At 42.9% G+C, this 24,000-nt stretch overlaps 1 protein-coding gene across 1 annotated transcript in view; it reads right to left on the reverse strand.

The window, feature by feature from the left end:
* The window catches only part of GPI (glucose-6-phosphate isomerase), a 111,740-nt gene that overhangs the window by 36,817 nt on the left and 50,923 nt on the right, over positions 1 to 24,000 (reverse strand). Inside the window, exons 4-6 of the mRNA XM_085638472.1 lie at positions 21,332 to 21,451; positions 17,199 to 17,282; positions 16,956 to 17,102 (exon numbers count right to left, since the gene is read on the reverse strand). Of these exons, the coding sequence (XP_085494598.1) occupies positions 16,956 to 17,102; positions 17,199 to 17,282; positions 21,332 to 21,451 (351 nt within the window). The remainder of the gene's footprint in view (positions 1 to 16,955; positions 17,103 to 17,198; positions 17,283 to 21,331; positions 21,452 to 24,000) is intronic.

A 24,000-nucleotide genomic window follows, 5' to 3' on the forward strand; every position in this document is an offset into this window, starting at 1 on the left:
CTGCCGGACCGGGGTGACCGTCCTGGGCGTTCGGTGGTGCCGAGGGTGGCGGGCCTCCTTCGGAGTGACTTTTGGTCCTTGACTTTGATATTTTGTTTTGTTCGGCTGGGTTCTACTTCTTTTGTACATTTTGTTTAGTTATGATCTGTGTTGGGGGCGGGCGGGGACGGGTCCCTTTCCTCCTCCGGGGTCTTTTTGTAGAATGGGGGTTTGTAGGGTGACAGGCACACTGCAAGTTGGGGTGGTTTTTTGGACCGCAGGGGTGCAGGGTGGGGGTGGGGGGGGGGAGTTGAATTAAGGGGGGGGTTGGTGGGGGGGAGGGGTTGTTTGGATTTGTGTTTTTTGTTTTCAAGGCGAGGTATTGGCTCTGTTTCAGTTTCAGGTGTCGCGCTATTTGCTGGGGGGACCCTTGATCTTCCGGGGGGGATGGGGGGGGGGGGGGGGGGGGGGGGACGGGTTGAGATTGATGTCTTGGAACGTCAACGGATTGGGGGATCGTATAAAACGTGGTGTTGGGCTGCAATATTTGCGTCGTTTGACTCCTGATGTGGTATTCTTACAGGAGACGCATCTGGTTGGTAATGTTTGTCATGCCATGAACAGGGGGGGATACCGACTTGTGGCCCATTCCAGTTTCACCACTGGCTCTAGAGGGGTGGGCATTCTCCTACAATCTTCACTTCCGCTAGAGATCACCAGGGTTGTCCTAGACGATAGAGGGCGCTATGCGGCCCCGACTGGGAGGTGGGAGGGACAGTCCCTTTCCTTGGTTTCGGTTTATGTTCCCCCGGGCCTCCAGAACTCCACTTTCTCAGACTTGGGTCGTATGCTGCTTGAGCTTCCTGACAGTCTTTTGCTTATGGGTGGGGATTTTAATTCTGTTTCGGGTGATCTGGATCGCCACCAGCCCAGGGCCCTCCCTGCTGCCCAGGCGTGGCTTGGCGGGTTCTCGGATACCTTCGGTCTGGTGGATTGCTGGAGGTTAATGCATCCGACACAGTGTCAGTACACATTTCACTCTGGGGCCCATGGGAGTCTCTCCAGATTGGATTATTTTCTTATGCCCGCGGCCCAGACTGCCCGGATTCGAGAGGTTAAGCACCTGGCCCGGGGCATCTCTGATCATTCCCCACTGTGGTTGCTTTTCGACACCGGGACGCGGTCCGCTGGGCGGATCGCCCCAATTAACCCTTGGTACTTGCGAGACCAAGATTCGCGATAGCCTTGTTAAGTCGATTGATCAGTATTTTCTCGAGAATGAGGGGTCGGTGTTGTCCTCAGTGTCCCTGTGGGAAGCCTTCAAAGCAGTGCTCCGCGGGCATGCCCTATCCCAGATAGTGGAGGCTAAGAAGGTTAAGAATGAGGCGGTGGTGAAGCTGGAGACTGAAATATCGGGGCTGGAGGCAGCTTTGGAGACAGGTGTCACTCAGGATGGGCTTCATGCCCTCAGCTTGAAGCAGTTTGAATATAAGTCTCTTGTTATGGACGCTGCCAAGACAATGTATAGGGAGCAGCAGGGTAGGTTGTATGATGCCGGGGACAAGGCGGGTAAACTGATTGCTTGGTTGGATAAGAAGGAGAGAGTGAATCGTGTGGTCCCGGAGCTTCGGGTGTCGGATGGAGTGTTTGTGACTGACCCTGGTGAGATTGTGGAGTGTTTTGCTGACCACTTCCGGGCGGTGTATTCCCCGGTGTCTGATAGAGATGAGGATGACTCTCGTCTCTTGCTGCGGGATATTGCCTTGCCCGGCTTATCCGTCGAGGACCGTGAGCAGATGGAGGCCTCACTGTCTGTCGACGAGATTGCTACCGCGATTCGTTCCCTCCGCTCGGGCAAGGCTATGGGCCCCAACGGACTGCCGATTGAACTGTATAAACTACGCCCGGATACAATCGCGCCCTTCCTCCGTCGTATGTTTCTGGAGTCGCTCGAGCGGGGTTCCCTTCCCGACGACCAGCGTCTGGCTACTATAGTTGTGATTCCCAAGGACGGTAAGCCACGAGACCGCTGTGCCTCATATAGGCCTATTTCCCTACTAAATGCCGAACCGAAAATCCTTGCCAAGGTCCTCGCTAATCGCTTGTTGAGAGTTATATGTGATTTGATACATCCGGATCAATGCGGCTTTATCCCTCATCGTAATACCGCTCTCAACTTGCGGCGTCTACACGGCGTCCTCGCTAGGGCGGAGTATTTCTCTGAACCAGCCATATTGGTTTCCTTAGACGCCACGATGGCCTTTGATACCATCGAGTGGCCATTCCTTTGGGCCGTCTTGGCGAAGTTTGGCTTTGGGGAGGGATTTATTAGTTGGGTTAAGCTCCTCTATGCTGGACCGATGGCTCAGGTTGTCGTCAATGGGCGGGTTTCTCGGCCCTTCGCTCTCGGGAGGGGTACTAGGCAGGGGGTGTCCGTTGTCCCCTCTGCTCTTTGCTCTCGCCTTGGAACCGCTCGCTGCCTGGCTCCGCTGGGCGCCTTCGATCACAGGGATCCGGTGGGCCCCGGTCTTCGAGGATCGGGTCTCGTTGTACGCGGATGACATTCTTTTGTACCTCACCTCGCCGCGGAAGTCGCTCACTGTGCTTTTTGATGTCCTTACTTCCTTCGGGAGAAATTCGGGGTTGATAATTAACTGGTCCAAATCTTGCGTGTATCCTATCTCCGGTGGCCTTCCTCTCTTGCCGCCTCGGCTTCCGATTCAAACATCTCAATCCGGCTTTAAATACTTGGGGGTGTACGTTTCGTTGGACCTGGCGGTCCGCTACGAGCAGAATCTCCTGTCTCCCCTCCGGCGTTTGAGGGCGGACACGGCTCGGTGGTGTAAGTTGCCCTTGTCTCCACTCGGTCGCGCAGCACTGTTTAAAATGATGTCCCTTCCCAGATTTCTTTACGCACTCCAGAACTCCTTCGGTATCATTCCGGCGGCCTACTTTAGGGAAGTGGAGAGTTTGCAGAGGAGACTGGTTTGGGACGGTCGTGCGCGTATCGCTTTGGCAAAGCTGACACTTCCCTGGTATGACGGGGGCATCGCGCTTCCTGACATCAGAAGGTACTATTGGGCCTCCCAGCTGTCTGCCATTAACCATGCTACGTACGCTCCTGGTTCGAACCCGGCATATGAGATGGATAAATTCCTGCTTCCCGGCGGTAACTATAACAGAGCGCTTTACTCTCGATCTGCCGGGAGGACCCTCACGGGCCCTACTAGGATTGCGGTACGTGTGTGGAAGGCGGCGAATGTAGCTGTGGGCTGGAGTGAGCGTTTAACGTGTGCTACTCCTTTATTCGCCTCAGAACGCTTGGGAAGCCTCTGGACAACGAAAGGCATTGAGCACTGTGATACGATCGGCATTAGCAGAGTGGGGGACCTATGGGTTAAAGGCGCGGTTAAATCCTTCGCGGCGCTTCAGAGCGAGTACGAGCTTAGTGAAAGGGAGTTCTTCCGCTATGCCCAGGTTCGGCACGCCTTACTCTCTGTCTTTGGGGAGGGGACCACGGTCCCTGTTTCTTCGCCTCTCGAGGACCGTATACTCGACGGACACGTCCCCGACAGCACTATCTCCCTGATTTATAAAAAACTAATAAATAATCGGGCTGATCTCTTGGTGCGTCTTCGGGAGGCGTGGACGGGGGATGGGGTTGAGTTGGACGACGAGGACTGGCAGTCTGCGCTGTCATCCCCTAAGGAGGTTGCCATCCCGGCCCGTCTCCGTCTTGTCCAGCTTAAGATTCTCCATCGTGTCTATGTGACGGGTCCCCGTTTGGTCTCGATGGGGTTTTCTGACGATGGGCTCTGTAAGCGTGGTTGCGGGCTCAGTGCCACCTTTCTCCACATCCTCTGGGAGTGCCGCGAGTTGGCGGAATATTGGTGCCGGGTGCATGATGTTATGAAACGAGTCACTGGGGTCACTCTGCGGCCGGAGGTGCGCCGATGTGTTCTGAATGTGTGGGAGCCCAATGACTATAATGCGGCCCAGACTCGGTGGGCGGCCCTTGGGAACATGATTGCAAAGAGAGATATTGCGCAGCTTTGGGGTTCCCGACGGCCTCCCACCGTGTCCGTATGGAAGGAGAACATGGACTGGTGCATGTTCAGGGAGAAGACGGTGTATGTGGCTCGTGGTAAACCGGGGGCGTGGGGTAGTATCTGGGGTCAGTGGAATGTGTATCGAGGGACTATCTGTTCTCCCCCCCTGGTGGATACGTCTGAGGTTGCCTTGTCCCCCTGATCCTTGAGGGTTCCTTGCTTAATTTGTTCATCTGTGTACAGTTTTGGTTTTCCCGTGGCCCCCCCCTCCCTCTCGGACCCCCTTTTTATTGGCCACCCTATGGTGGTCGGGTGTGGAGTTCCTCTGCTGTGGTTAGACGCCCTTTCAATGTTTTTCGCCTTGCTTTTTTTATTTTATTTTTTATTTTACTTTTGTTGATATTTATATAAAATGGGTGTATCCTGAAAATGCTACTCTTTAAATTAAACACTTAACACCTTTTTGGTTGGCATTGCCTAATGTTAGATCAATAAGACATTCTGTAAAGCAGTGTGCCAAATCTGTTCTGATATTTTTACAACAGATACTAGTGACAAGAGTACCACAAATGTCAAGCCAGTCGTAGGGGTATTTCAATAATGGCTGCTGATTAATATTATTTTATGCATCATCTCGTGCAATGGTGGAGGTAAAGAATACACGTAATGAGAGTTCTCTATACTCTACTAATGCTGTAGGTAGGTACAAGGAGACAAACATGACACTGCAAATGTGATTTGCTATTAAAGACAAAGCAGCCATGGAATTTAAAGATGAAATCTACAACTTACTGGTTTGGTTGCCATGTATAGGTTTTCTGGTCGTATGTCCAAACACTGCATCCATGTAAAGCTTATCTTTAAGTATCCATTTCCACAACAGCAGTATCCCATAGTCACTGTCCTGGACTTTGTACCTTCTAACTACTGAATGAGAAACTTTTTTTATTTATTTTTGTATACTTGGTTCTCTGCAATACCCTTCTTCCTTGCAGAGAACCAAGTAAAGAAGCATTTGCAGTGCAATAGGTCTCGTATTTACACGAGTTTCATCTATTGACATTGCAAATAACAATGCCTTTTATTTTTGTTTTTAAAATATAAATAAAAGGCATTGTCATTTACAATGCCAATAGCTTAAACGCGTGTATATGCAAAACCTATTGCATTGCAAATGCTTGTTTGAGTACGACAGAGGAATATTTTTTGGATGGTAGTGAAGAAAACAATGCACAATGACGATGCTACACACACTCAATTTAAACTTATTTCAACCTTGCAATCCACTCTGAGAAAGCAGCAGTCCTCACTGTGGTGCTTGTGATTGGCAACCTAGTTCAGTTAGCAGATGCCAGCGATGTCCATATTAATTCTCTAGAGACTATTTGCAGCATTTAACGCTAGTGACCCTGCTAGCCTTAGTAATAGAAATGTCTTCAGTATAGTGTAAAAATATTTTCAGGCAGTGCTAACAGGTGCTATCGAGGACCCATACCCCCAAACTAAGGCAATTTCCAAGGAACAGCACCCTCTCTCCGGGTCTGTTCAAAGCAAACATTGAGCCGTTCGGCAAAATAAGGTCTCCTGTTTTACAATTAAGTGAAAACATGGAATTTTCATCATTAACTTTGGGTACTCAGATACTGAACTGGAGGCGGATGCAAGAGGAAAAAGTCTGAACTGAGATAAGTAGGGAATGTTTGTGGGGGCTTGGCCAAGTTTACAGCTTCTATTTTTGGCCTGCAACTATGAGCCCGGACCATAACCAATGGACTTGCTTTGTAATGTGGGCTTTTAAACTTGACAGACTGATTAACTCAGCCTCTATTTTGTCATCTATGCATCTTGTAAATTATTCATCTACCCATTTGACTTTGGGCGCTACAGGGGGCTTCTATCTCCATGACTGTAATTCACTATTTTAGGTTTGAATAAAACACGGCTTGCAGAGTAGGATATGCAAAACACAGCTACCCTGTGTCATCTTAAGTACATATTCGTTCTAAGAGATGTCAACTGAGGTCTTACCCCCATTAGCTTTAGATAGTAGGCTAACATGCAGCTCCTCATTTTCCCAAGATTCGGCTAGTTATGTGGGCGCCACTAAATTAACCCTCTCAAATGCCCCACAATGAATAGAGGCCTGATTAGAAGACCTTCTCTCTATCCATGCTTCATAACTGTACAAGCAGGTTTTATTCGAGAGCAGCCTCTCATGTAGAAGTGTTAGTTCGTTACCCAGTCAGCTTTTATGCAGTCCTTTTTTCCTTACAGCCAGTTGTCGAAAAAAAAAAAAAAAAAAAAAAAAAAAAAGACACCGCATGAATGTGAAGAGAGAAGCGGAAAGCTACCAGAGTTTTGCGGAGTTAAAATGTCATAATTTACACAATCGCGTGGGGTATGGCATATGTGGTGGCAGCAGCAGGAATGTTTTTTTTTTTAATTTACTGACTTATAAATATGGCACGAAATGTTGAGAATTTTCGAAATTACCTGAAGAAGATTTCAAATAAGCCTGAACACTATCCAATACCCAAGCTCCCCGCACCATAGAATACCACAGCATGCACACCTGCGTGATGCCTAGGAGTAAACGCATAGTCACACAAAGTAATGATAGCTTGCTGCAACTGCATCGCAAAACTATGCAAGCAACATTACAAGATTCAAAAATATCACAAGGCTACGGATTTTTTGTTGTTGCGCTTACTTCATTTTGGGACTCCAAGCCGCTATGATTTAAGGTTCATTCGTACAGGTCTGATAAAAACCCATTTAGTGTGTGCGTTCCCGATTGATTACTGTGTGTTTAATACACGCCAGTTCTTTTTTCCTCTCTCAATAGGTGTATTGTTGCACTCTGCCACGCTTGCCTTGGGTTTTGAACTTAATGTACTTTGTTTTAAAAAGGCACATCGTTGTTTTCCAACTTCAGTCTAGTCAACACTCCATGGGGTGCGTTTGAATGACGTGAATTGGTGCAGGAGTTTAAAACAAGAGGGGATGGGAAAAGTAGTAGTTAGTAAACCGGAACGACTGGGTAGATTTGAAGCAGCTGGTGAAGGAAGACGATAAGGGGCTGAATGATCTTGAATAGGGGAAATCAAGGTTCTTAAGGGGAGCTGGTGCATGAAATGAAAATGATTTCCGGGAGCCGGAATGAAAAAAATGGAGTATAAAATGAACAAGTCAAACAGGCTGTGGGATTGAAATGGGAAAGGTCAGAGTTAGAATACAAGATCTGAAAAGGAACATTAAGCAAGAAAAATCTGAAAAGTCGCTAAGTGTTAACAAGCGTTAGCCGCGGGGCCAAAGCGAAAGTGATCGCGGGTGAAGCACGTGACTGGTGCGCGCACATCAGTAATCACGCCATATGGCGCCTCTGCTCAAGCGCAAGCCCATGCCTGGATACATTCACTGCAAGCTTTTTTTGAAGCCCTTACTTAAAGTCTCGCCAGACCAGCGCAAGCGCTAGGTCAGGCGAGACCTAAAAAATGGAGCAGGTTTGGGTCCAGAGCTCCTTTTGCCTTAATAATTCAAGCTGCACCTATCTGAAAAAGCCCAAAAAGGCAGAAAGTGGTCAGGGGCTGCTTGCGTACCCTTTCAGAAGTGAACAGTTATGGCAGGTCAATCTGAACCTTTTGTTTTCAAGGAAGGGATGGCTGGCAGGATGCGAGTACAGTCCTAACAATTATTTTGTGAATCCAGTTGGTCCTTCATATATTGGGAGACCCAACAAGATGCATATAGAGCTCCCAAACAATGGCCAGTTACTGGTGTGTGAGCTCTTGAACCAGTAACGCTTTGCCCTTTCAATATTTAGGTTGGGAAGATGCAAATGTTGATGGCCTGTCTCCGCTTGTTCACCTGCACCATCTTTCAGCATTTAAGAATTCAGGCCCATTCATGTATATAGATGAGCAATACAAGCCTTTCCATCTGGGAAGCTGCCCATACTATTAGGCATTAAAATGTGTTTATCCTTCATTACTTGGCTTAAAAAAAAAAATATATATATATATATATATTTATCAGATCCAAGCTATTCTGTGGCCCGACACATGAAGGAAGTCCACAACAGCCTAGTACAAGACCTCAAGTACTATGTTGTGGATTCTATACCACCATTAAGGAGAGGGGGCAACAGAGAGGACCAATTGAGGAAACTGGAGACCAAATATATTTTAGAGTTTGATAGCAAGTATCCGAATGGCCTCAATACAACGGAAGACTTATATACTTGGCTCTAGAAGAATTAAGCAAAACATATTGTCTTATTTGCCTTTTAAATGGATTTTATCAATCCGGACAATTGGCAGTTAACATCAGCCACATGGCCTATATACATCACTCCAGTTACATTAATTGTGGTATCTCCAAAACATCCTAGCCGATTCCCTAATAATCTAATTTTTAATCACATTTTTTTTCCTTTTGCCAAAAAAGTAATATGTTTCTTTTAAGGACCGATTTATAATTGGCCTATACCAAATTAATTTTTAAGCACTTTTTGCACTTTAGCTATTCAGGTGATGCACATATCTCTAGCACTGTACAATATATGATTTAGCCCAACATATCGCTGAATTTTTTAACATGGGTCAAGAACTTATTGTAAGCTATAGTAAGGAAGTGCAATTTCAAATAACATACAATAGGTTTTGAGTGCTAAAATGTTTGACACCCATAAATTGCTTATCTATTTCCTGTCCCATGTTTATACCATAGGATCACGATATCAGCACATTTATACCGCTGTATTTTTACTGTTTATGGTATTTATACAGAGAGGGAAATTGTTTACATTTATACAGCGAGATAAACAACTATTGCCTTGGCATTAAGCCACAAACCGAACAATACAAAGACAGATATCCATAATCTGTATTTAATTTCTTGTTATTTGGGAATAATAGATTAATTATGCTATATATTTCAATGTATTCAAACAGTGCATGTAGTTGTTTATAAATTGCAACATCGTGTTAATTAATCTTGTGACACTTGGCATTATGTCGTGAATCGATATGTTGGAAGACAGACACAGTCTGTCTTCATGGTTAACCACGGCACTAGCACTTTAAAAAGGGGAAAAAAAGTAAATGTCATGTTATCAAGGGCTTGTGAGCCCGAAACGCGTCATGGCGGCATTTCTTGCACGTGAATAAACAGCAACAGCACTAACTGGTGTCAGTTTCCTGCTTTGGAAGTTTCAGTACATCAAAAAGCTTCTGACTAGTTGGATTTTGGGTTATATTTTCCAAGGCGGCTTACTTGGATTAGCGGACCCCCTCCAGTGATGTGGTAACAGGACGCCAAAGCAGATCTCGGTTCGTGAACCGGAAGTAATCCCTTTCCGTGAGGAAAAGTTCCTGTAACCCCCAGACGGCAAAAATCCCAACTGACTGCGGTGCAGCGGAACCGGCCGGGTCGTAGGACGCGTACGAGTCTGAGAAGCGCCGCATGAGGTAGGAGACGCCAAGATTGTCTGGTGGGAGGTGTGCTGAGAGAAAGGCAACTACCGAAACTCGCACAAAAAGAATAACTTTATTGCAATTTGAAATGTCGGCCGACATACTACGCAGCAGGGAGGAAGCTGCAGATGCGATGTTTACTGAGAGCCCCAACTCCCAAACTCAGATACCAACATCGGACACAGGAACACATAGCCAACCATTAAATCTGAAGGATCTATATAAACAACTAGAAAAGCTCACGAAAACAGAGCAAGCAAAATGGTGGGAACACAGATCGCTGTCTAAATATCTAGAAGTGGGCAGAATCCCCCGTGGGCTCCGAATCATGTTCGCTCCAAGTTACGAAAATCCCAACCCGAACATGTTGCGAGAATGGGCGAAGAGCAATTTGGAGGCCTCTAAGAACCTAATGTGTATCCTCATTAAATATGCTGATAGCGACAGAGGAGAATTACAAATTAAAATTGATGAGATTAACGAACAAATCATGGCCTTGGAAAGCAGCACTGATCAGTCTAAGTTTCGAGAAGAAATGAACACAAGACTTAAAAAGGAAGAAGACATAATAAAAAAAAACGCAAAACAAATTCCAACGTGACAAACTTGATTTATGAGAGAGGACAGATCTTTACCTTTGCCCGCAAATATGATGCTGTCAAGTTACCGCGTAAAACAGTTAGATTTCATACTAACCCTGGTAACAGAATGGAGCAAAGAACGGAAATACCAACGGCATCATCTGTATCATACCTCAGCTCTGCCATAGAGAGCGAATCTGATGTGGAACAAAGTAGGGGAGCAACAACCTCCAGCATCTCAAAACATTCCCTGAGTTTAGAGATTGGTTTTTTACAAGAGAAACTGCGTTTCAACTTACGCCCCAGGAACACAAACGAGGAGGAAAAGGAGAAACCTCAAACACAAAAAGACGCAGAGCAAGGTGCAAGCGACTCAGTACGTCCCCAATTCAGCAACAAGAAATCGGCAAGAAAAAAAAAAATTGGATGGAAATAGCTCATCATGCGCCTAACGAAAGATCAGTCATTAATCTCTCAGACATTACCTTAAGTGAAGCCGAACAACAACTGCTTTCCTTGGGACTGTCATATTGTCCGGAATCCAATTTCCAATATGCACAAACAAGAGTTGATGTTTATAAATTCATACGGAAATTGAAACTCAAGAAATTTCACAATTTTCAAAAATCTAAAACCTCTCTTCCACCATCAAATCTGTTAACCAATGAATTGCCACAAGGGTTAACAGTAGCAGATACCGCTCTCTTGTGCGATATGCAAGCTCTCGAATCTGATAAATCCCCAACATTAGATTCGCAAAACCTCAATCTAATCTTGGATCAGCAAACCATTACAACCAACGCCACGATCAATTCGGGACTCAAATTAAAATCAACCTTTGTCCCTATCCTCCCACGCGATTCTATGGATTCTTTCCATGAAGTAGTTTTGAATGAAATTAAAAAGCTTAATCACAAAACTCAGAAAATCTCCAACTATCAAAAAGCACATCCGCACCAGTACCACCAACTGATTAAAAAACTTCAAAAGGATGATTCCCTTATTATAAGGAACTCTGATAAAGGTGGTAATGTTGTGCTCTGGCCCAAAAAACTATACTTAGAAGAGGCAATGCTGCAACTCAATGACAGATCATGCTACAAATTAAGTAACAAACTAACATTGGTGGCAGCACAAAATGAGCTTTTTAAACTTCTCTTGGCATGGAAAAGCGCAGGATTAATCAACATGGCTGAATACAAGTTTTTGAAAAAAGACTATCCTGTCACGCCCGTGATATATTTCATCCCAAAGATCCATAAAGACATCAATAAACCTCCGGGCAGACCCATCATCTCGGCCAAACAAAGTCTGTTTGAGAACATTTCCATTTATATTGACTCATTTCTGCAGGAACATGTCAGAGCCTTACCATCATTCATAAAGTACACTACAGATTTTTTAACAAAAATCCATGAACTTAAATGGTGTAAAGATTTTCTATTGATCACTATAGACTTGTCAAGCTTATATACAAGCATACACCATAATGATGGGATACGAGCTCTTAAACATTTTTTGGACAGGCGACCAATTCAGTTTCTCAATCATAATAAAATGTTACTAACCTTGACTGAATTTTGCCTAAACAACTATTTTCTCTTCCAAAACCAAATCTACCAGCAAACTTGAGGTGTGGCTATGGGGGCAAGCTTTTCACCTAGTCACGCTTGCCTCCATATGGGCTGGTGTGAGGAGGAAATAGTACATACCCTGTATCAGGACATAGTCAACAAACATGTAATCAAATGGGTTAGATATATAGATGACCTTTCTTGGTTTGGCATGGCAACAGGGAAAGTGCAGCATCATTCATTAGCATGCTCAATGAGAATGATATCCAATTTGCAGCTCACTTACAATATCAGTGATTATTCGGTTTGCTTCTTAGATGTGGAGGTTTTTTATACATAATGACAAATTGGAAAACAGATTATATCGCAAGCCTACAGCGGGCAATACCATTCTACATGCCTCGAGTTTCCACCCGAAAACACACTATACATAGAATTTCGTATGGAGAAATGCTGCGGCTACGCAGGATATGCAGCAGAGATGAGGATTTGACTCAAGCACAAGAAGAATGTAAAAATCGTTTCTTAGCAAGGTGTTATTCTATACGTACAATCTCTGCGACTATAAATAAAACCAATGATCTAAGCAGAGAGGAATTGCTTTTCCCTCTTCCCAACATAGAAACTTTCATAACTTCTAGCCAAAATACAAAAGAGCCTTCCGATCCCAGACTAATAATGACCTATAACAAGCAAAGAGATATTATTAGCCGTGTTAGAAGGAAAAACTGGCACATTGTGCGCACAGATCCTATATTTGGCGAACACCTGTCGGCCAATCCAGTCATTACGCATAGAAAGGCTCCATCGTCCAGTGATTACTTAGTCAAAAGTAGTCCGGAAATTTCTGCTAACAAAAACTGGCTAATGAGCTCTAGAGGGTTTAAAAAATGCTTCTCTTGTAAAGCCTGCAAATTGGGTTTAAATAAAAACTCTTTTACAACCCCATTCAAATCAGCCCCAACAACAAACTCCAAATCTTTGACATGCAAATCAGAGTATGCAATCTATGTGTTGGAATGCGCTTGTGGACTGAAGTACATCGGTAGCACTAAGCTACAAGTCCACAAGCGAATTCTTCAACACACCAGAGCTTTAGCTAACGCAGATCCAAGCTATCCTGTGGCCCGACACATAAAGGAAGTCCACAACAGCCTAGTACAAGACCAAGTACTATGTTGTGGATTCTATACCACCATTAAGGAGAGGGGGCAACAGAGAGGACCAATTGAGGAAACTGGAGACCAAATATATTTTAGAGTTTGATAGCAAGTATCCGAATGGCCTCAATACAACGGAAGACTTATATACTTGGCTCTAGAAGAATTAAGCAAAACATATTGTCTTAATTGCCTTTTAAATGGATTTTATCAATCCGGACAATTGGCAGTTAACATCAGCCACATGGCCTATATACATCACTCCAGTTACATTAATTGCGGTATCTCCAAAACATCCTAGCAGATTCCCTAATAATCTAATTTTTTAATCACATTTTTTTCCCTTTTCTTGCCAAAAAAGTAATGTTTCTTTTAAGCACCGATTTATAATTGGCCTATACCAAATTAATTTTTAAGCACTTTTTGCACTTTAGCTATTCAGGTGTAGCCCAACATATCGCTGAATTTTTTAACATGGGTCAAGAAATTATTGTAAGATATAGTAAGGAAGTGCAATTTCAAATAACATACAATAGGTTTTGAGTGCTAAAATGTTTGACACCCATAAATTGTACGCCTGCTTATCTATTTCCTGTCCCATGTTTATGCCATAGGATCACGATATCAGCACATTTATACCGCTGTATTTTTTTTTTTTACTGTTTTTATGGTATTTATACAGAGAGTGAAATTGTTTACATTTATACAGCGAGATAAACAACTATTGCCTTGGCATTAAGCCACAAAACGAACAATACAAAGACAGATATCCATAATCTGTATTTAATGTCTTGTTATTTGGGAATAATAGATTACGCTATATATTTCAATTTATTCAAACAGTGCATGTAGTTGTTTATAAATTGCAACATTGTGTTAATTAATCTTGTGACACTTGGCATTATGTCGTGAATCGATATGTTGGAAGACAGACACATAGTCTGTCTTCATGGTTAACCACTGCACTAGCACTTTAAAAAGGGGAAAAAGTAAATGGCATGTCATGTGATCAAGGGCTGGTGAGCCCGAAACACGTCATGGCGGCATTTCTTGCACGTGAATAAACAGCAACAGCACTAACTGGTGTCCGTTTCCTGCTTTGGAAGTTTCAGTACATCAAAAAGCTTCTGACGAGTTGGATTTTGGTGTGTGTGTATATATATATATATATATATATATATATATATATATATATATATATATATACATACACACACACACACTTATAAACAGAGTTCATACATTACAGAGAACAAATGCGGTTGTCAACACCAAAAACACAGTAAAGACGACCCGTAGGGAGAACCCAATATGGGTTTACCATTCAAATTCCCCGATTACAATGCCTGCTAACTGGGCAGGTGCTCTAAAAAGATCTACTTCCTGAAAGGACAGTACAGAATGTGGCCTTTGGTGACACATGCCCCCAACCAAGTGTGCCAAAAATCTGCCTTAAGTAAAAGTGGGGTTGCTTCCCACAACTACTTTTAAAACATGTTGGTCAACACGCTCAAGCTTGTGATGGGAAAAAAAAAAAGTCCACTACCGAAAACATTTGCAAAAAGATCTACAAAGCTAGTCTAACAGCAAATTAAGTTCCACCTTCAACGTCACGCTTGGTGGAATTCTGTGTTAAGCCTTTAGTGTGGCAAAGAAATAAGGCTAATTTGGGAAGAGACTTTTAGGGACTGTGGAAAACAGTCAGGGCGGACTGAAAATCAGAATCAAAGAAACTGCTGAACTGGGAAAGCTGAACTTCAATCATTTCTCTTACTTGAGAAATACCTTAGATTCGTGGTCCCAATGTAGGTCAACCAGATCTAAATGAATCAGTCCGTCATTGCACTCTTCTTTTGCAGTATTGGAAGCAAACCGGTGAAACCACTCCTTGAAATTTCTAAGAGCTAATGTTTACCAATTCTAACTTATGGGGCAACCATCTGGGGCTATATTAACATATACAAATTGCATACGGAGGGAAACTGATTCTGAAGGAGTCATTTGAGGTTAACACCTAGCAGTCCCCATTCTGGTTCATAAAAAACATAGGCTATGGGGTAAGACCATATTAAACTAGCTATGTTTTTGTGGATAACAGTCTAGTCAAATATCCATGCCTCTCAAAATAAATTCAATATTGATGATTGTTTAGCCGGCAACTTGGGATATAAAACACCTCTGCTTAAGAATATTAAGCACATAGTTGACTCTTAATAGACCCGGCCTATTTGAGTCATGACCAGATCAGGAGTGAGTCTGGGTGAAAGATGAATTTGGCATACGCATGTCATAGGGAGGTGGGGGAGTTGAATAATTATTTTCTTCACCACCAGCCCAGATGTACAGCCTTATTTAATTTTGCTGACCAACTCACGGGAAAGCGCTTTGTTAATCAGTTTGTCATGGCAGCGATCTGAATTTTCCCCTGGGTGAATAAGTCTGCTACCACCCTTACTGTCAGTGTGACAAATCCACAGTATAGTAATACAACAAAATACAATATTTGTTATGTACTATAACAAACAAAATATACCCAAGAAATTGTGAATGCTCAATATTGGATGAGAAAGATGAAACCTATGAAGCTGAAAGTGGCAAAAGAGGCAAAACTATGAAGGTCATAATGATTGTTGATTACCTTAAGGAAACAAGGATTTAAATAATACTTGGCTAAGATACCAGAAAAATTCTTCTCAAGTTACGAGTGAAAGCATACAAGAGGTTTCCTACGAAATATAAAGGACAGCACCACATGCGTACTATGGAGAATTCTAGACTAGGTTTGCATCAAGCCAACTCAAGCCAACTAAACTAGAAAAATATGAAGTAGCAGTACACCATTTTAAAAACCAAAAGATATTCACAATTGTTTTTCTTTTTCGAAAAAGGTAAAGCGACATTCACATGGTGATGAAATTTAAAAATTTAAGAATAGGATCGAGATTTATTTTTGACATCTGAACTATGGACCTATTAGGGCTCAACATGGCAGAAGATGTAAATTAGGAGAGGTCAAGTGAAAATAAATTGCCATTTCTGAAACAGCTGTTCAGAATGTGAAATTGTTGTTTACACTGCTACTAAACAGAGCGTTCGTCTAGAGTTCGTCTAGAGCTGATGTAAGCGCAAGAATTCTCATATGAAACCCAACTGAAAATTCAAAAAGAGACTGGAAAAAAAACAGCAAACAGTTCAAGATAAATGTGGGTCAGTAGAAGGGTCCAATACCTCAAGCCCAAAGAGAAAGAAGGCCAGCATTATATAAATAAGGGTGAAAGGCACACATACAATAGTGATAACGTTTTAAGAGAAAATGTAATCTGCAAAACTTTTACTTCCAGCACAACAGTTTAGACACTGGACTAACATAAGGATGGCTACAGAAAATTTGCGCTACAAATGACAAAAAGGGTCAAAATTTACAACAAACAATAATACTGCGATGGAAACCATAATTAAACATGCATCTATTTCGAGCTTTCTACATGAAAAGAAAAATATTTAATAGAAAATATGTAGCACGTATGGTATAACATGGATGGCAACATATGGTCTAAATTCATCTCAAAGTTCCTGAAACATTTAAATTGAACTATGCTTATGACTAGGCCTGGGTGGTGAACTCCGCTCACTGAGTTTTTCCCAATCTGCGGAGTTCTGAAAAACTCAGCACGGAGCAGAGTTTATTACTCTCCAATGTTAAGTTGCAGAGTGTGGAAATCCTTACTCCAGACCACCTCCCGGCAAGATCTCAGGGCGGTCATTACCGCTCATGTTGAGAAACCTTCTGTTCACGAAGAGGAAACTGCCGCTAGAGTAGAATGTCTACTCGAGCGGCAGAAAGAAGCAGCACCCTCTTGCGCTGCGCATGGTGCCGTTTGCATGGATTTTTACAGCACAGGAAAAACACTCGGCGCTAAAAGTTGGGACGATCGACATGACCCATCACACTTTGCCGCTTACAGAACTGCATGTAGCAGAGTTTTGACACTTTAAAAACTCTGCCCAGGCTTACATACGACAGTGGTTTAGTGGGTCACAAGAACATTTTAAAGATGAGATTGGGTCATAGAACAGTTACCAATTAAATATTCTAAAAATGTACATACATAAACATGTACACACATCCTGGGATTACCTTTGATGCAATGATGAACAGTGTGGTTTCTGCGTTCAGTTCAGCCAGTGTCTTTGCAATATGAGTACCATCAATGTTTGAAACAAACCACACCCGAGGACCTCCCTTTGAGTATGGCTTCAAGGCTTCAGTCACCATTAAAGGACCCTTTTGATAAAAACAGGAACATTATTTACAACAGATCAAAAAAAAAAAAGTTAATACATTAAAAGAATGATTTAAGAAAAGAAAAAAAACACTTACCAAGTCAGATCCACCAATACCAATGTTTACAACATCGGTGATAGCCTTTCCGGTGTATCCCTTCCACTCGCCACCACGTACTCGCTGCGATTAAAATAAAGTGTACAGGTATTAAACATACAAAACTAATTGGCAAGGACACTGAATTCTAGAAATCATGTTTAGAGGTAAGCTACACACAGCTCTATTTTTGGTGTTAAGAGCCTAAATAAGATCATACAAGTATGCCTATTTTGAATTGAAAGGGATGTTAATGAGCAGAATGACAATGAAAAAACGATACAGAAAAAACTAACTGTTAACCCCCATACCAGTTTAAGACCAGTTAAACATTAGCAAATTATACAATGCACAAACATATGTACTTGCACAGAACACCACTTACAAAGATTAGTTATCCCCATTAAACATGTACATGGAGGCAGAGGTGCAGAAAAACCTAAGCTTAACATGCAGTTGCGCAATTGTCTGACAGCAGCAAAGAGTATTCCACTAACAATTGACAACATTGTCAAATCAGCTTTGAATGCCCGCCTGTAATCCTGACACTCAAGCTCAAATGTAAAATCATATAGCAAAATGGTGTTTGCACTAGGTTAGAAAAAAAATATATATATATATATATATATATATATATATATATATATATAAATATAAATAAATAAATAAAGCATCCTAAAAAAACAAAAATCTTTTGAAGTCATCTGTGCAAGCTCAAGTTTTGAAGAGGACTTGTAAAAACTGTTGCACTACACCATTTATAATTCAAGATTGGGCTGGCAGGAAGTCAATTCAGGTAAGATCCATGTATCTACACATTACATTTCCCCCCCTCACTTGGTCATTTATGTAGCATACAGCACAAAATTGCACCTCAATACTATCCAGTCCCCTTAAGCACCAACACTTCATATGCAGGAGCGGAGGTGTAGATCTAGAGATTAAAGAAACTGCACATGCTCACGTTTAGAGACCATGACCTTGCCATCAGCTTTTATTACGGCCCCATCACCTAGACTTTGAATCTCAGTAATTGTGCATGAACCTAAAAGACAACTCATGTTACTCATACTTAACTTGTGCCTGTCCATTTTTTGCTCAAATACCAACTTCTCCTACCAAACCAACTATAATTACCAACAAAATCTAAAAATGGTAAATTATATGGTTATTGGCATATACAGTTTCACAGCCACAACAGAAAATGTAACCATAGAAAATCATTACTAAGCTGTTTATTAAAGATAGATGGCCTCAATGGGGATGGAAGGCTCAATCACCTGTGTGTGATAGCACAGGATGGGTTGTGCCCTGCCCCTGAATTTCCAACTCTGTTCACCTTTGCTATGGTAAGGTGGTGTGGCCAGGAGGTTGAGACACAGAGCTCTGTTTGGATACAAATGTAATAGAAAAAGGCTAGTATGGATAGCTTCATCATAGCTCACAGGCCAGAGGGCATTGGGGGCAGAGGCCAGGCACAGGAAAGGAGGTGCAAGTATATGAGGAGATAGATTAGAAGGCATATTTTTGCCCCAGTTTCCCTCGCCAGTTCAGTCCTCCATTGTCCAGTGTGGTCCACCGATGGCACTGCCGCAGTCTCCTTCACTCTTTAGAACGCCCACGTGCTGCAGGAACTAGGTAAGCACATAGCTGTATCCTGTCCCATGAAGCTGCATGAATTAAGGCACGAAGGGCTCAAGCAAGGAAGATTAATGTTTAGATAATTTCAAGTTCCACTGGAAGGAACATCTGCGAAGCAACACTCAAGTGATGAATAAGAAGACATCAGCAGGATAAACAGTGCTTTCTACAGTCTCCCACCTCTAACTATTGGGTTTGCCCCTAGCCACCAATAATTGGCTTCAATGGAGTTTAAGTCTTCCTCATTGTACTTCAAATGTCATTCATTGTCCGTTTCCTAGAGTCACTTTTGCACCACAGCAGCTACCTATTCTCAGTTATATACGACCCTGTCTACATACTGATACTGACTGACTATGTATTATGCCTGTATTAAGCGCAAGTCATTTGTGTCCAATGCTTAATTTCACTAATTTATCAATACAGGACAATGCTTGAAACAGGTGCCAGGACCAACCTCCTCTGGATCTGCAGCTTTTACCCTTGCATTAGGCATCCCCAACTGTTTGCCTCTTGTTTCCAGCAACTGAAACCGGACCTACATCTTCTCAATAATTGAACTCTGTGGGCAGAGAGGGAAAGTAGCAGACTTGTTAATGCTGGGGGCAGTCAAGTATGGACTTACTCTAAATGTAGCTCTTCGCGGTTTAGCTAATGCTATGCACTGGCTACTGTACTAGATTCAACAACTTTGCTGTCTTTATCCATCAGGGATTTCGAAGTTCATTCATGAGTAGGAAAGTACTTGATGGAAAGGTCACCTGCATGGTAAAAGCGTGGGGAGCTCAGCCAGGAGTGCCAAACTGCATTTAAAACTGGTAGTGTTAGGAGCCCTGGATCCCCTTAGAAATTCAATGAGGACCTAGTTAAAGTGCTGTGGACTAGTTTTCCATTGCCATTTTAGGCATGGGAGTGCAGTTTGCAGTCCAAGGTGAGGAAGTTCCTAAGTAAGGGCTGGCCTTTCATCTCTCCACCCCCCCCCCCGTACCTTGAAGAAGGTGGACAGCCAGGCGCAGAAATGTCACTTCATTGTGTCCATGTTTTGGCTGTTCCTACTTGGAGTAAGCCTCATTACTAGCCATCACTTTGTGCAAAGTTTGTGTCCAAGGAGCAGCCACAAAATTACATTTGAAAGAGAACCAACTTAAACTAGTTCTGAAGCCTTAGAAAGTGGATTCACATCCTCTACCTGGAAAATGATCATATAGGAGGCATCAAGACTGCTCAACTTGTTTTCAGTTCCAAGTTTTCTTGACCAAGAAAATAGCCTATTGGAGAGTACACCATTGGCTCAAGAGACTGGTGCTGCCAATGCTGGTGAGATGAGTCGCCACCATAATGGGAAGCTTGGATCTGCTCAGAGGCCTCAACTGCTAATGAGACCGCTCTATAAACGACTCTGCCAGAGGCGGCAACTGCCAGATCAGACACCTATTTTTCAATAGGCTGGAAGTCATCCACAGATTAGTGTTTCCACACGGCTGCCTCACTGACAAGGTGATCTCTGTCCTGAAGCAAGGCTATTGCCACAGCAGAGAATCCACCGCCATGAGGGTGGGAATGTGAACAGCTTCTGCTGCATCGCAACGATATCCAGCAGGTACACACAGAGCTTAGCCTACAACTGGGACAAGAAACAAGCACACAGATGAGTCAGCCACATAGGCTTGACATTTGAAAAAGTAAAAGGTAAAAGAATTGAACTGAGTTGCACATTTGACTAACCCCTTATCTGATTTGCGCAAGGGGTTCAACAATAAAACAACCATGCTGAACATTTTAAGTGACATTCATGGATAAAGGCAAAATGTTTCTCTTCATAACGTAACAGACGCCTTTGACACTTATTCATAAGAAGCTAATTTACACTCTAGAGAATTGTACGGACTTAAAGGGGGAAGCACTCCAATCACAAATCTTTAACCGAACGTAAACTAATGGGTTTTGAGAATTTGGCTTCAGACCTAGTGCCCATCTCTTGCTGGGCACAGAGTTTACACTAAATTAATTTTTCGAGGCACCCTCGTGCAAACAATTTAAATCACGTTTAAGCTGCCGGAGTTTTTGATCCCTGAAAGTACAACATTTTGCCCACAATGTTTTTAAGTACAAAATGCTGCTACACTACTAAGCCTTGCTGTTTGCCTTCCTCCTCAAATATTAAGAAATTGGATTCCACAATGCCAACATGTCTAGTTAACAGCAGGAAAGAGATTAACAGCCTCTTCAGGGATCGAATAGCAATTTTACGAAATAGAATTCCTGGATAAGGGAATCATGGTTAGCAAGAACAGAAAAATACATGTGGGGTTCCATAAATTGTGCATCGGTGCAACTGGACAATCATAGTTTAAAGTTTACAACAGCAATAGGTTACCAAAAAGAGATAAAGGTCGGCACTGGCGAGGGTCGGGAACAATGCCATCTCAAAGAAGACTTCTAAATTGCACTTATACCTTCGGGTAAATTGTGCATAATCAATTAAGTCATACCTGGCAAAACTTCTTGATCTTCTCCAACACAGCATTCACTTCGGGCATCACATCCTTTCCATCAAGCACTATCGGAGTATTGGTACGATTCCGCAGAGCTATGTGAAGCACAGCACGGTTCTGAAATTAAATAAAGGGCAAACAAATCAATGCAGTATATACATTTTAAAAGAAAACAGGCGATTAGGTTTTCCACGACTGTATAGTGGCTCAGGCCTCGCCTATCAACTGTTTAAATTCCCCTTTGGGCAATGGTTCCTCAAAAAAAACCCACAAAAGTTACTATTTCCAGACAGCTGTTGCGGGATCAACAGGCACTCGACCGTGGCAAATAGAGCACTGTGGTTCCTGGCACACGTATGTTACCCTGAAGGGTTGTCCAGGAAACAGGGAGTGGGGATTGCCATTGGCAAAGACACAGCAAGCACCAAGATGGTAAAGGAAAGTACTAAACTAGCTTGCTACCCACAGCAATCTAAACTAACCTGCGTTTTTAGGATGCAGTCCCGAAGAGTGCCAGGCAGATTAGTCACGCTTTCCAATTGTAGGCTAATGAGGAGTCTGGCTGTAAGTTAGTTCCTAGCTGGTGCACCCTCATAAATACAGCACGTATTCACAAGATTGTCTGTTGCCATGGTTCAGTCTCGCGCAGAAGTTCTGAAGCAGTACCCTGAAAAGATCTTGGCACAAAGGAGATTCACTCTTTAGTGGATACTGGCTTAGGGCTTAGCGAGGTAAGATGAAGCACTCGTGGGGAAGCAATGGTAACATAGATACTGCCAGCTTAGAGGGACAACTCTGGGGATCTAACACTGTCAGACAAGCATATAAGACTATCAAACACTTCCTGGTAGACAGGAAGTGGAAGGATAGTCTACACAGCTGGTGGCTTGCAACTTTGCCCCACAAACCCTTCCACCTTCACTCACCAAAACAATTCTACTGAAGCAAAAGACATAAGCTTCGCATAATGGGAACCATAAGATCAGTCAATCGGGACATTTGCCATCATTTTAACAGAAACCTCAAGCTGGCTTAGGGCCAATTTAGAACCGTACAAGTTCCATCATGCGAGTCAATTCCTCTGTATATTTCCTGTGGAGCCCAACCCTAGTAATCTGCAGAAAGGAAACTTGCACAATCACTGTATGATAAAAGGTATTGCCTTTTGAAGAGTAATCACCAAACAAACATTCAGCAAGCAAACAAAACTTCACAGAACAAATACTTAGCAAATACCAGTTTACACCAAGTACATTCTCCAGGCACCTCTTATATGAGAGTTGAACCATCATTTATTTAAAGTTATTAAACAGGTGGGCTGTGAATACAAATAGCAATTAGCAAGCTCAACCTCCCGAGGTAGCGAGGCATTTAAATTCATAATTTCCTAAAGAGGTTGGCATGAAAGCTGTAGGTTTTACTGAGAGTTCTGAAGGGACATCCAAACATAATTTTGTATTTGTTTTGGACAGGGGAAGATGGAGGAAGAGGAAAAGAAAAATACACAGATCTGACAGTAATGCATCTTGGACGGCAGAGATAGTCCTCAGATTAGGCGGATTCTACAGGATCTGGCCGCCCTAACAGTTACACCAACCATATATGAGGCATCAAACAGCAATCCTTTCAACCGTGATAAGACAGTGAAGATCATGAAGCGCCTTCACAAGCTCCATGAAGTAAGTCGTAGCAGTTAGAAAATGCCTTCCATAACCAAGAGAACAAAATTCGAGCCATGCAATGGGCGTCCCAAAGTTAGCATAAACTATTCAAATATTAGTTTGTAATATTTTTTTAACGCAATAAATTGTGCCCTGTAACATCAGGCAGTCATTGTCATGTGTTGCCCCAAAAAAACAAGTGATGAATTGTTCTACCATTATGCAATAAAAGCTGCAGTATGACAGGGAATTTACAAACATGCTTTATGAAAAACATATGTAGTGGCACCTATACAGATATGCAATAATCCCCAAACACCAACCGCTTGCAGGTGTCACTGACCTGCTTAGTAGTTTTGGCCTCACTGGGAATCTAGATGGGTGTCGGAGGGGAATATACCCATCTGCAAGGAAACTCAACAGGAAGCAGCTAAACTCCCTCTCCTCTTGGAGGTCCGAAACAGGAGTCAGAGTTACTCCTGAGCATTACCAGACTGCTATCTCACAAAGACTATCAGGATTTGGGTTGCATGAACACGGCACGCTGAGAATGGCCCAGGGACATGCAGCTTCCGTTTGCACTTATCGGTACCCATCTCCACTTCTCTTCAGAGCAGCCAGGGAAAAGAAGATCGGCATGGGGGAGGTCTTTGCAAATGCCAAATTTACCGAACACCAAGTGCAGTGCCCTACCTTAGACAATGCAGACTAAGGAGGGGACACTTCGTGCACTCTCCACTCACTTGTAGTAAGCGTGAGTTGACCACAAGGCTGATGGGTTGAATAGAGGCATTATCTTCATAGGACCATCACGAGAGTCTATATCAAAAATACAAAAAGGTGATGGGAGGATGTTTGCAATAAGTCAAACTACTGTCAATCGGTCACTGTAGCATTTCAACCCACCATTTTTCTTGCCCACCATGCCACCTCGGATTAGATCCATATAAAACGCAAATGACTGGACCCTGCTCCAATACAAATAGTTCAACCCGAACTGCCTAG

The sequence above is a fragment of the Triturus cristatus genome, chromosome 12, assembly GCF_964204655.1.
Source record: "Triturus cristatus chromosome 12, aTriCri1.1, whole genome shotgun sequence".
NCBI classification, from domain to species: domain Eukaryota; kingdom Metazoa; phylum Chordata; class Amphibia; order Caudata; family Salamandridae; genus Triturus; species Triturus cristatus.